Below are 14,552 nucleotides of genomic sequence, written 5' to 3'. Positions count from 1 at the left end.
GCTTTGAAAAATATTTCTAGTGTCATGTTAAATGGAAAAGGAACACACCACATTGTACCTACCTTCCTTGTGACTGAAAGCACACGTGATGTGGAAACAAAATGAATGAGAGGTACTGGTAGTAGAGAGGAGGCTGCTTTTTTTGTTTGTTTGTTTGCTTTATTGGTGTTACTGTTTGTGTGATATATAAAAAATGCAACTAAAAAAATGGAAAGTGAGGGCAACCAGGAAGAAAGAGATCGGGCTGCTAGTGAGTAGCTCTTCTTGCCTGTGGCCACAACCTCCTTTTATTTATTTATTTACTTTTTTTTTTTTTTTGGTAGGGGGAGGTAATTAGGTTTACTTACTTATTTATTCTTTGAGGAAGTATTGGGAATTGAACCCAGGACCTCATGCATGCTAAGTATGAGCTATATACCCTCCCCCACAACCTCCTTTCTTAAAGGCATCTGAACACTCACAGCAGAATCCTTTCAGTTGATCAGGAAGCTAGGAAAGCTAGGGTTCCTTCTCTGTGCTTACTTAGCACACTAAGATTGCCACAGCCAGATTAATAAATAAAATATTTATGGCTCTAATAAGGAGACATTGAGGGCCACTTGGGAAACTTCGGAAGGAGCAATTGGTGAAGAACTAGGAATATACTGCGAGGGCTGAATTTTCAACATGGGTCAGCATAAGGTTAGGCAAAAACAGTACAGTATATTTGTCTACTGCCAAGAATTAAGAAAACAGAGAAAGATACCAAGAAAATATAAAATATTTCAGTATAAAATATAAAGATCCATGTAATTGAGCACTGTAACATGATACGTTGGGAGTGTGTCTGGTCCTTTGCAGAAGACAGTTTGCCAGTAGATTTCAGAAGAATGGTGGCTGTCAACACAGTAGTTGCCCTTTAGGGGTGATTTTTCTACAGAAATTGGCAGGATGATATACAAAGATTATATTTAAGGATATTCATCACAGCTTCATTTTTGCTTTGGGGAGGGGGTAACTAGGTTTCTTTACGTATTTTTAAATGAATTATTTTATTTTTTTATTTTTTAGTGGAGGTCCTGGGGACTGAAACCAGGACCTCATGCATGCTGAGCACTCACTCTACTGCTGAGCTAGACCCTCCCCCTCACAGCTTCATTTTTAATACCAAAAAATGGATGCAATCTAAATACACAAATTCACAACAAGACATACTTTACAGCTGATAAAAATCATGCTTTAGAAGAATGCTTAACTGGCATAGAAAATACTTAATGGCAATGGAAAACAGGTTCCTAAGTAGTATATACTGTATGATTCACATGTTATGATTATTCATGCTTAGAGATAGAAAAATAACTGCAGAAATATTCTGAAGTGTTAAAAATGATTTGGGGATGAGTGTTGAGGTTACACGTGATTTTCTCTTTCCAGACTTCTCTGCATTTTCCAAATTTTCTTAAATGTACATGTATACTTTTACAGTTTAAAAAAAAGAGTTTAAAAGTTATTCATCATCCCAGTGCCTAGAGATAAGCACTGATAGTATCTTAATGTAGTTTCGTCAAGCCTTTTTTTTTTTTTGGTGCATTTGTAAGTACTTTCTATTTTTATATATATATATTAGAATGATACTGCATTACAATTTGGTATTTCCACCCGTGTCCTCATCAACCACCTTCCCCCACCCTCAGAAAAAAACTTAGATATACTCGACCAACGCCAGCCTAGAAATAACTTGCAGAGTTACCATAAATAGTGATTAATCAGATGGAGACTGTGTATGCTTTGAAAATACAATGATTAACTATAGCAACTGATAGTTCATTTAGAATTCTAGTTTTGTTCTCGTTTTGTATTTAAGTATAATTTCACATCAGATGGTGGTTGAATTAGGTGACCTATGTGATCCTGAGGTTCTGAGGCCAAAGGAACAGTGTGTTCAACTCCCTCTCTGTGACCGACCCCTTTTGGGAACCTGGCTGCTCAGACCACAAGCCAGTCACCACGCTGTGCTCTAACATCAAGCCAACTGTTGAGGAGGTCAAGGTCCCTCAGGAGCTAACCTTATAGACTTAAACCATCAAGTGACATACATGTCTATAAATATTTAAAACGTCTAGATCAGCTAAAAATATGACTATTTTCTTAATCTGTAGAAAATATGTAAAAGGATCAGATCAAAAACCATTTAAGGTGAAGGGGGCCCAGCTGTAAGGGCCTCTCTGCTCACAGCGGGAGGTTGTTGTTGGAATTATTTATCACCTGGTCTCCTCTGTTAATGCTGACTTTAAACAGAAAGAAAATGCCTGATTGGGAAGTGTGCCCTGGTACCCTTAAAGGATATTTTCAGTTTTGGGAAAGGGAGATTAGAGAAGGCTTTTCTAGTTGGCCAGCACCTGCTATCTTAAACATAATCTTTATACATACATATATATGTATATGTGTATATACACACATACACACAAAATACCTTTTTAAAAGCTAAAAGGAATAAAGCTCAGAAATACTATGCCCGGGTAGGTCAACAGCAACAAAGTGTATTTCTTCCCATTGCCTTTGACTTACAGTTATTTGATTTCATGTAAAAATTGTTTTTTTAACTTTCTGTAGGTTTCAGCTAAATTATGGAATCATATGCAGCAGTAATCTCAAGGGACCTAAGACAAAAAGAAAACACTCTCTTCTTCCTACAGAAACAAGGTGTTTCCAGAAAACACTTCATTGCTTTCATGTTGACATAACCTTATCAAGTCACTTTTTCCTCACTGCTGTTTGGAACCAATGAAAAATTTCTTCTCATAGGGAAAGGTTCCTCTTTAGCATAGAAGGAAAATGGACATTGCTTATGTAAATCTGAGATTTAAGGTTGACTCTGAGAAAAGAATACTCAGCTCTGTCCTGCTTCCTATTAATGTCTTTGTCAAAAAAAAAATTTTTTCTTTAATGAAACTCCTAGGTGTTTACTAACAACAGGGCTCATATGTATACTTAGTATAACCCTTAGTAAACTCAAGGGATGAGTCGCTTTTCACTTTCCAGTCTTCTCATCTGTTTGGCTTTCAACTTCTTCAGTAGAGTTTCATAGTTATTTTCCCATTAATGTCACACAGGCAATCTGCCTTTTCTTGTCTCCTCCCTTCATTGTTTTCTCCTTTCCCATCGACTAGTAATTGTAACCTCCGCCACAGCCTTTCAACAGTAAGGGATGGAAAATAAGCATCTTGCTCCCAAGATTATCAGAAGCACCCAGTCGCACAGATCTTTAACTGATTTAAGCAAACGGAAAGCCCAGCGCCACCGGGCCGCCGCTGCTCGGCCAGTGTCACGTCTTACCCTCCACCTCTCCCGGCAGTCTTCGTTCTTAAAGCATCGTAGGGGTATCTGCTACTCTACCGTGTAAAGTTAAGACCTTTATTTGTAGTTCTTACTCACATATGTATTCTATTTGTGTTTTGTGTTTTCTTTTTCAGCCTCATTGACTGTGATTTCAGTAAAAGCTGTCTCAGGCATGATCACTTTTTCTGTGACGGATAAAACGCAACTAACTTATCCCATCTTCTATATCATGTTTATCATCATGATCGCATCTTGTGTTTTCCAAGTCAAGTAAGTTAGCTCCTACGTACTCCCTACTCTTTCAACATTCCCGTGCTTCCCTGAGCATTCATCTTTCTTGGCTTCAGATGACAATTAGAATTAGATGCAACTGATTTCTAAGGGTGAGGGGTCTACAGCTTATCCTCAGCCCATATGCCTCACTTTATCCTTCACATCCAATAATAAGTTTTCGCTAATCATTGCCTTCACGTTTTGTGAGTTCTGAAGTGTGGCCATAATCCAGCCAAGCGCACTTTGATACATTCCTGATGCTCTTCTGCTTGTAATTAATATCCATCGTACACAGGTTGTCATTAGCAGTAAATCACAGGGGCAGGTCCACATCCAGGATTTCATTCTAAATATAGGAAATACATGAACCCTTCACCTTCATTTCTTAGCTCATGCTCATTAATTGCCCAGAGATGGACAAAACCGGACGTTTGGCCGGGAGGGAAATCCTTTCCCCAAAACTTTGCATCTTTCGCCAGAATTTTCTTTGTCCCCATGGGATTGCAAAATGATTGTTTTATGTTTCTCTTGGGGCCTAACAGTGGTGACATGGACCACTTTTAATTTCTCTTTTTCTCTCCCCTCCTCCCATCTGCTCCAGTCACTTCCCGTCCATTTCACATTGTGGTTTTGCCTTTGCCTGTTAGGTTCTCTGGAGTCCACAAAGTTTTCCGTTTACCCCTAAATACTGTGCCAAAAGCACCATCCCAGTGCCAGCCAGGAAATCAGAGCCCAAACTCTGGAAGAGAGTGGTTCCTTCCTTAGATGCTGGAAGTAAAGTCTAATTGTTATGGGTTGAATATGGACCCTGTTACAAGGAGTGTGTTGCTGGAGAAACCCAATGTTCTGTCACTGTTTCATTTGTTGTAAACAAACTTTCATTTGTTCATAAGACCACTTGTGTTTCTAATACTTGAATCTTACTGTTTCATCTCTCTCTCTCTCCTTCTGAATTAATCAGTACTGCTATAAGATTTTTTGGAATTTAGTGATTAGCATCATTATTTTTAAACAATGCTTCATGAATTTAAAAGCCAGATACAGTTGAAGGCAAACCGCATTTCCATCACCCTTGTTTCAGTCCTTGAATCTGTCAGAATGATGTGAAGACACCAGAACTGTGGAATGGTAGTTCTCAGCCCCGTCTGCCCATTACACTTACATGACCTGAGGATGTTTGTACATATATGTATACATGCACATATATACTAGCACACAAGTCCACATGCGTATGTGTTTGTATACACACAGCCACACGTGTGCCCACACACACACAGGCGAACCTGGGCTCTATACACAGATTTTTTTCCCCCAATTATTCTGGAATAGGACCTAAGCAATAGTGCTTTTGTAAGTGCCCAGGTGATGTCAGCGCAATGCACTGCTTCAGGAGAGGTCTGGTCCCTGACAGGGCAGCACAGCGCCGCTGTGGGAACCTGAGCCAGGCTGGCGGCCGGAGTGGGAAGCTGAGCTCCCACATGTGCTCTGCAGCTGGAGTGCTGAGCATTGTTTTTGAAACATTAAACATTCCTCTACTTCTCCATCTTCTTTCTTGGCACGTGGCATGTCGGTGGATAGCTATACCATTCCCCAGATATGATATTTAACAGATTCTAGAGTCTATCCTCATGAATCAGCCCCAGTGTGATACTGGTCCAGCAGCTTGAATCGCTTCCAACTCAAACTTCTGTGGCCTCGGAATATGATTAATTGCTTTTCATTGTTACTGTTGTTGGTTTAAACAGACCGTAAAACCTGACATCTGATCTCATACATCAGATGCATATAAGCTATGACTGCTGATTGGAAATGCCCTTTTACTGCACTTCCTTTCCCTTTGTAGTTGTAGCTAAAGAACATGCATTTCTTGATGTTATTGTTAACTTACTGCTGAGCGTCTCTCTTAAAGACAGACCTTCAGTAAGTGCCTTCTGCTCTAGGCTCCTGAATCAAGCCACGAAACTCTACAACACCGCGGCGGTGGTGCCGGTGAACCATGTTTTCTTCACAACCAGTGCCATCATTGCAGGTGAGTTCTGGCCCTCTACACTTAGGTGAGTTCACCCACACAACAGGCATAAGTGAAGTTTCTCCTAGAGTAACAAGAAAAATCCAGGCATCTTTAGGTGATAAGGAACTGTGTAGCCCACTCCATATCAGACACCACACCGTGCCTGAATTTCCTCCGTAACATTTCCTGGGACAGGTTATTCTACTTGATGTGAATGACCCCCAGTGCTCTCTGCCCCCGGAGACAGCTCAGTTGCATTTTGCATCACTCTAATGATTTGGAGAGCTCTAATTATTAGAAAGTATTTCCTTCTGTTAGAGCTGAAATGAGCCTCCCTGTGAATTCAAGATGCTCATCTTAGTTCTGCTTTCTGGAGTTTTCTGCTTGCCAGCCCTTCTGTAATCAAAGCAGCTGAAGGGTCCTCTTGTGTCCTGTCTCTGGACCGAGCATCCCCAGTTCCATTAACTCTTCCCTCCCTGTCCCTCGCCACCTGGTTCAGCAAGTGGGTCCAAAACTGAAGCCAGTTTTCCAGGGAAGGCCAGACAGATGAGAAAAGAAACTGCTACCTTTGCTCTTCTGGTCTCTATTTTTCTACTACAGCAGTTCTTTCCTTTTTATGAATAATGTTAAAATACGTCAGACACAATGTTGTTTAAAACGTGTAAATTTGAAACTTGTCCAAACCAAACTACAGTCGATTCAGGGACATCACTCCTACATTTGGTACTGGTATGCCCCAGATCGCCGGCTTACTAGATGTATTTTACTACCCTGTGATACGGGGACTTCATTTCCCAATGCAAAGTTTATGCACTTTGGAGATAATTAGGGATAGCTGTTGCCTAGTGGACACATTATTTTATTTCATGGCAAACAATGTGACTGCCAGTGGGCAATTTTTAAAGTAGTTAATGCATCTTCTGTTTCTCTTTAAAATTAAGTTTTACTTTTGGGAAAGATTACATCCCAAGACATCTAATTTCTTTTTTTTAGCATTTTATGCTTGTGGACAAAAGGAAGTAGCAAAAGATTGTACATCTGTGTGCTCTAGACTTAGTGGAAAAGAAAGAGCAAGGCAAAAACCAGTTATAGGTTTGACCTACAGAGTAAGAGTTAAGGTCACTGTGCTGAAGACGTGTAAATCATGTAGTTCCCCTGGAAAAAGGGTTTTGTAGGAGGCCCAACAGGGCTGATCTGAGTACTTAGCACATCAATTAAGTGATGAGCCAGGGAGGCTGGGACTTTCTGGGAGTGGTAACAGCTCATCTGGTGGTACTGCAGTGTTAAACAGACATGAAGCTTCTTGACTTACTTCTCTTTGCCCCCATCAAAAAGTATAGCTTAAAATTAAAATGAGATACCGTATTTTGCCTGCTAAATTAGTAAAGCCTTTGTTTTGTTCATTTGGTTGCAATAACCAGTGCTGACAAGGCTGAAGTGTTGTGGGCACTCTTGTGGAGCTGGGTACCGTGGTACTATACTTTAGAACTGAGTTTCACAGCTGTTATCAAGAGCCTTAAAAATGTTTCTACTCTTTGATCTTACAACTCGAAAACAAACAAATAGCCAAATTAAAAATGGGCAAAGGAGTTGATTAAGACATTTCTCCAAAGATGTACAAATGGCCAACAAGCACATGAAACGATCTCGGCATCACTCATCATTAGGGAACTGCAAATCAAAACCACAAGAAGATACCACTTCACACTTATCAGGATGACTGCGAGCAAAAGGGAAAAAAAACAAGGAGATAACGGGTATATGAAGAAATTGGAACAGTTGTACACCATTAGTGGGAATGCAAAATGCTGTAGCCACTATGGGAAATACTATGGCAGTTCCTCAAAAAATTAAGCATAGAATTAACATGTGATTCAGCAATTCTGCTTCCAGGTATATGTCCAAAAGAACTGAATAAGGACTCAAACAGATTTTGTACACCTAGCTTCATAGCAGCATTATTCACAAGAGCCAAATGGCAGAAGCAACCTTAATCAATAGATGGAGAAAGAAAATGTAGTGTACACATACAATGGAATATTCAGCCATCAAAAGCAATGAAAGTTTGATACACACTAACATGGTGAACCACAAGGATGTGCTAAGTGAAACAAGCCAGTCGCAAAAGGACAAACCCTGCATAACTCCACTTACATGAGGTATCCAGAGTGGTCACACTTACAGAAGTGGAAAGTAGCATGGTGAATGCCAGGGGCTGGGTGAGATTTATTTAATGAGTACAGTACAGTTCTACAAGATAAAAAGGTTCTGAAGATTGGTTGCACAGTAATGTGAATACACCCGGCCGTCTATAACCATGGTCCTGCATCTGCAGATACAGCCTGCAGTGGACAGAAAATACCTCCCCCCTCAAAATTCCAGAAATTCCAAAAAGCAGAAATTTAATTTACCACGTGATGGCAACTATTCACATAGCATTTACATTGTATTAGGTATTATAATCTAGAGGTGATGTGAAGTATTCCGGGAGGATGTGCGTAGGTTAAATTACACCATTTTATATGAGGAACTTGAGTATCTCAGATTGTGGTACCATGGAGGGTCCTGCACCCAGATCCTGCAGATACCGAGTGATGACTGTAGACTTAACAAAGCTGAACTGTACACTTTAAAGTGTTTAGGGTGGTAAAGTTTATGTGTATTTTACTACAATTCAAAAAAATGTTCTTACTCTTAATAACAGAAATTCCACTTCAAGTGAAAAATCCTAAAATACTGAGAAAAATATGTACAGAGAACCTTACTGATACTTTACTAAAGCAAAAAAAATTTTTGAAACAATTTAAAATGCCCTTAGAGAAATGAATATTATGGGGCACTAGCCTAGAATAACGTGAAAACATTAAAATGACTATAAGGAAGTGTGTAGTAACATGAAACAATGCTTCAGAAATGTTGATTCATTCAACAAATATTCATTAGAATGGGACATGGCTTGATCCAGTAAGAAGTTTATTCTCTAGATGGGATGGGCTTCAGACTGAGAAAGCTCCTGTCTAGTTCACCATGGTATCTGCAGCACCTAAGCAGCACTGGCACTTAGGACTTGTCGACAGGGTAGTGAGGCTGATATCGCACTTACAAAAATTTGATTCCAGGTAATAGATAAGTAAATGTTATCTTTAAATTAAAACCCTATGAAGGAAACTAATTCAAAAAGGTACTCCAGTGTTCACAGCAGCATTATTCACAACAGCCAAGCTATGGAAGCAACCTAAATGTCCATCAACAGTTGGCTGGATAAAGAAGTTGTGGTGTATATATACAATGGAATATTACTCAGCCATAAAAAGGAATAAAATAATGCCATTTGCAGCAACACTGATGGACCTGAGATTGTCATATTAAGTAAGCCAGAAAGGGAAAGAAAAATATATGATATCACTCATGTGGAATCTTAAAAAAATGACATAAATGAACTTATTTACAAAACAGAAACAGACTCATAGACATAGAAAGCAAACTTAACAGTTACCAGGAAGGAAAGGGGGTGGGAAGGGATAAATAGGGAGTTCAAGATTTGCAGATACAATCTACTTTATGTAAAATAGATAAACAACAAGGTGCTACTGTATAGCACAGGGAACTATATTTATTTAATGCCTTGTAACAGCCTTTAATAAAAAGGAATAATTTTATATATATATATAAAATCTGTGCAACTGAATCACTGTGCTGTACACCAGAAATCAACAACGTTGTAAACTGACTAAACTTCAATAAAAAAACAAACTCTATGAAGGCTTTGGGACCATAGACCAAGAAGAAATCATTGAGACCAACAAGGAGAGAAGAAAAGCTCCTCAGAGTAAATGACGCCTCCATGTGTTCCTCCGCCCAAAGCAGAAGGCCAGAAGAAGGTGATGGAGAGGGCCCTGACGATGACGTCGGTTGCTACAGCATCCTCCAGTGCCTGAGTGAGCATGTGGCCAGACCCACAGGCCACAGGGCGTTGCCAAGACTGATGGCATGAGCAGCAGCAGGCCTGAGGTGTAAGTGCTATGTGAGAAGCCCAGACGCTCAGGCCAGGCTTACTGACCCCTGGCTTAAAATGTGGGTGAGAAATGTCACTGGAGCTTTATTTTCTTGCATGTTCCAGCGGGACAGATCTTGGACTGGATAAGAAATTTCTATTGGCGAAAGTCTGTCAATGGTGGTGCTTTTATAATAATGATACTGATGTTGTATAAAGTCTACAAATCTATGTTCTTTTGGAATCACTGAAAATGTAAGTATGGCATGCAAATATTTTTAAACTAAGCTACTGGATATGCATTTTAAGGGTAACTATACTTAAAAAAAATAATATATTAACATAATTTGAAAACCAGTGCATAGCTATTGTAAATATTCTTACCCTAAAATTAATTTTATCTTCTGTTCCTATTATAGGTATCATATTTTATCAGGAATTCCTTGGTGCAGCTTTTCTCACTGTATTTATATATCTTTTTGGGTGAGTAAATGTCTCAGAGGTAAACTATGTGGAATCCTATTACTTTTATGTGGGATTTTTGGCATTATACCTGAGGCATGGAAAATTGGAAAATAATATCAGAAACATCAGTTTCCTGAGTTCCTAAAAGAAACATATTTTTCAGCTTAACACCCTACCCAGGGCTCAATGTCCTTGACTTTGTGATTTAAGTATCTCTCTTAAGAGGGTTCTGAAACACTGGGGATTTTCAGTTCCAGCCAAAGTCAAGGTAAACCCACTCACTGGCCCTCGTAGCAACTCCACCTCTTCGTACTCCATCAGACCTACCCCACCCTTGCGAACCCCTAGGTTAGGGAACCACAGACACCTCTAGGATCACCGAGAATACAAGGCCAAGACTGGAGCAGATCACTACCTGTGGACCTAATAACATAAGATTGGTCTCTCTTGTGTCTGGGTGCCTAGAGATTTGAGGGGCAGTTGCTGCTGGCATTCTTGTAAACAGAGAGCAGAGCTTGGACAGAATATCGCTAACGTATTGGCTTTTCCGTTGGCCCCAGCTGGCACTCCATTACTGCTTAGCTGCTGCTTCGTGTGGTATTCTGCATGACCATTGCTGTGCAAACTTGAGGCCAGACTATTTTCAACATAAAAACCCATCTATCTTGAAAATTCAATTTCATAAGATTTTTGGGTGAGGCTAAACTTCTGGGGTCTGGAAACTATGACTGTTCTTATGGCCAAGGACAACAAAATTTCTTAGAAAATTAAAGCATAAATTATTTTTTGCTCGTGTTGCATGCCAGTAATGGATCTGGGCATGCATGGATAGAAAATGAGACCTAGCATCTACCCAAAGGGTTTAGAGCCCAAATTAGCCTCCAGATGGTAAAAACCTGGGGCAGAGATTTATTGGAAGCTGCCCAGGTTGTGGTTCTGGGGACAAATATTACTGGCTGCAGTAATTAAGACAAGTTCTAGGCATCTTACCATGAGAAACAGGAAGGAAAAAAAAAAACGGTGGAATTTATGTCATCATGCAGAATATGGAGGTCAGTTATTTAATACCATGTGCTGTTTCAGTAATCTTGTGTTCTTTATTAACATTATTCTTACAGGTGTTTTCTGTCATTCCTTGGTGTATTTTTGGTCACAAGAAATCGAGAAAAGGAACATCTGCCACAGTCTTACATTGATTTTGGAAATGTTCCTGGTAAAGCTATACATTCCTTAATTTTATAACAGAAAATTTTATCTTTATAAATTAATTGTTGGTATGATGGGGGCTGTTAATATAAAACAATCCTTATTGTCAGAAATTGGACATTAATGATGAAACCAGAGGTGTAAGTGTTAATAATCATTGTCTGAATATCAGTTTTGCACAGAACACTGGGGACGTAAAAAAACTGCCCCTGTTTTCTTGATTTGCATGATGTGGTAAATATCCTTCTTAGGTTTCCTTACACTGGAAGAGGGTAGGGGAAGGAGTGGGAATAGCTACCAGCAGCAGACCCTGGAGGGGACAGCTAAGGACAGAAGGCGAGGCTGCGGAGGGACAGCATTCCTTGGGAAGACAGCTGGCCTGTGCACTGGGGCCACGGGTGACGTCTGCAGTCACCCGCACGTAGAGCCTCCTCCCCTACCTCATTCATCCTGAGCACTTCCACACGCATCATCTTCCCTGTTCTCCACTCTCTCTCAGAATGACCCGCTTCCGTCAGGTAGACAGCGGAAGCTGTGTCCTCACCTCCGCCCTGCTCACCATGCCAGCAATCTCCGGCTTTGCTAGGGCTTTGGGGGGCCCCACAGGTTTCTAGACAAGGAGTAGTGATGTTCTCTCAGCGTCTGCCACTGCTCTGTTAGGACCAAGCCTTTGAAGTAAAAACCATTAAAGCTTCATCCCAATGACTGAGAAAATATTGCCCTGTGAATTCTGTGTTCTCCTCCCCACTCGAGCCATCCAATCAGCCACAAGCGCTCAGTGCAGGAATGGGCCTTCGCAGCAAGGGTGTGCGTTAGAGATGCCTTGTGTGGTCAGGCTTTCTTTGATAGGAAATTAAGTTGACTTATCTTTAACTCTATTTTTCATTTCATAAAGCACCACACGTAGGATCAGTAACATCTGTAGAAGCCACTATGAAAGACCTTCTCTGTTGTTACATGCACTAGACTAAACATGGAAAAGGAGACGGAGTGCTGGGGAAAAGGGTTGGATGAGCGGATGCTTCATGTCAATCTCCTGACTGCTCCGACCTGGTTTCCATGCCCAGCATGGCAAACCTGGGTGGGGAGATGGCTCAGCCACGTGGAAGCTTGATTGCACACCAAGGGACATGGAGTTCCACTGGGCTTTCTTCCCCAGCATTGATCTCTTCTATTTAGAGGGTGGCCACATAGTATAAAAAAGAGAAAGAGAATAAAAATATGGCCTAGATAGAGGAGACATTATTAAGATTTATTCCACTGTAAGAGCACAAAAGATTTTTTGTGATTATTATCTCCACAGGGAAGCAAATGTTGGACAAAATACAACCAGATTCAAATGGCTTATCCTATGGAACTTTGCCTGATGGAAGTGACTCAACAAAGAACCCAAGTGGAGAGAAGAAAGAGGTCTGAAGTGCTGAGAGGGACGGCGGCTGGCCTGTTACTCGAGACCACCTTTTAAAAAACTGCACGTGTTAAGTCTGTGTCAGCAGCTATTTCGTGCTGACATGTGCTAGCATTGGTTTCAGTCCTTCACCCCCTCCCCCTGCCTGTGCACGGTCAGGGCCTTCCTAAGCTCTGACAGTCTAATGTTTTCGTGGAATGTAATCTCAAGTGTTCCCCGCACCCGGGACCTCTCCCTGGTGATCATCTAACGGGCTAGATCTTAATTGTAGAGCCTGGCTGCCCAAGCAGGAGTGTCACACAAAAATGTGCGTTCACGATGCGGCTTCAGAACACATGGGCTGCTTTTCCCACACAGCTTGTGACGTCAGATGCTTCGCTTTAAAGAGACACATTAGCCCTACGACCTCACTCCTAAGCCAGAGGTTCAAGAGCATTCATCCTTCCTAAGACATCTTTTATGAACCTCCCCATAAAGCTTTCACCTTTCTGTTCCCAACTTACAATGGTGATTCGCCTTTTCTGAAAACTAGCCCCTATCATGAACGTCCTTTGAAAATTAAGAGTGTCTTTAAAATTAGAATTTATAACTGGCATTCTGCTGGGGTATGCCAAAACCAGAAGACTTGGCTAGTGGGCTTCTTTCAGCTTAAGAAAGGAAAAATTTAACAACGGTAAAAAAAAAAAAAAAAAAAGGTAAATTTTTTGTCATAAAAATACAGAATGGTGACGTTTTCTTCAGCTATGTGATCCTATTATACTTGAAACTCAAGAGAAATCTCATGTCCTGTGCCTTTATTTTGTTTAGATCATATAATTTATCAGGTGGGTTTTTATGTTTTAACTTTGAACTTAAGTCTCAAAAATCATGTTGAAATTCTTAGTGATAGTTTCACTAACACACTGTTTCTTCCCTAAGTCATTACGTCAAGCTTTGTAACAAAATTCTTCTAAGTAAAAGTACAGTTACGCTTAGAGAGCTGGGCTTCAGCCAGTTAAATCTGCAGACGCAGAACGTGGCCAGGTGGTCCAGCCCGAGTCCAGGGAGGGAGCCCAGGTCCTCCCATACCCTGAATAGCTCTGCGGCAGCAGTCACGTGTCTGCTAAGCTGCACTTGGAGGTAGAGTTCATCATCATATCTGCATTATGAATAATCCCCTAATAGTTAGAAGAAAAGAGCTAGGCTTCATTGTAACCAACATCAAATAATCAGCCCCATCCGCAATGACATTCCAGAGCCCTCAGGTCACCACTGACGTGCCAGTCCAGCGGTACTCCAGCTAGTGGCCTTGCATTTGTTTGGTTGTTTAATCCAGGGCTATTCAAACTGTCATCTTAACTGCTTCAGGTCTTTTAGCTTTGTTCTCTGTCATGACCTACCCCCCTGACCAGACCCATCAAACCGGGGCACAAAGGTGAGACTTGAATCCATCACCAGTGTATGAATAGTAACCTAGACCCCAGGTCTGGCTTTTGAACTCCTGGTAACAATCCCTGCCATTGTGGAAAAGTGTCTCATTAATTCAAATAAAACAGTCATAATTTACAGCATGTTTTACTGAATTGGTCCAACATATTGGCACTGGAAGGCTCAGCTAAGAAGTATGTCTGGCGTCTTTAACTACAGATTCCTGGTGGCTCTTTAAAACTGGTTTCAAAGATTTGGAAAATAACTAGGCAGAAGGGTTTTACCTGAAGTAGGACTACATTTAAAGCTACAGCACGTGGTTTTGTGCACTGTAGAATTTTGCAGACATAAGCACAATGCCAAAACTTTAGTGGGTGCCAACATTTGCATCTCTTAAAAGTTTTGAGAAATGACATTGACTTATGCACATTTACATAATCGAACAGTGCTTTAGAAGTCCAGGTAACATC

The 14,552-nt window shown here is 40.7% G+C and overlaps 1 protein-coding gene across 3 annotated transcripts in view; it reads left to right on the top strand.

Annotated features, from left to right (window-relative positions):
• NIPAL2 (NIPA like domain containing 2) overlaps positions 1–14,220 on the top strand; it is a 76,709-nt gene extending 62,489 nt beyond the window's left edge. For 2 of the 3 annotated variants that reach the window (XM_072949506.1, XM_072949504.1), the window contains 5 exons: positions 3,453–3,588; positions 5,532–5,620; positions 10,016–10,079; positions 11,180–11,274; positions 12,571–14,220. In XM_072949506.1, the coding sequence (XP_072805607.1) occupies positions 3,453–3,588; positions 5,532–5,620; positions 10,016–10,079; positions 11,180–11,274; positions 12,571–12,683 (497 nt within the window). In that variant the 3' untranslated portion in view covers positions 12,684–14,220. The remainder of the gene's footprint in view (positions 1–3,452; positions 3,589–5,531; positions 5,621–10,015; positions 10,080–11,179; positions 11,275–12,570) is intronic. The other variant, XM_072949505.1, reaches the window with a different exon arrangement.
• Positions 14,221–14,552: the final 332 nt, after the last annotated feature.

The sequence above is a fragment of the Vicugna pacos genome, chromosome 25 (assembly GCF_048564905.1).
Source record: "Vicugna pacos chromosome 25, VicPac4, whole genome shotgun sequence".
NCBI lineage: Eukaryota > Metazoa > Chordata > Mammalia > Artiodactyla > Camelidae > Vicugna > Vicugna pacos.
This window is presented reverse-complemented; position numbering and strand designations above follow the sequence as displayed.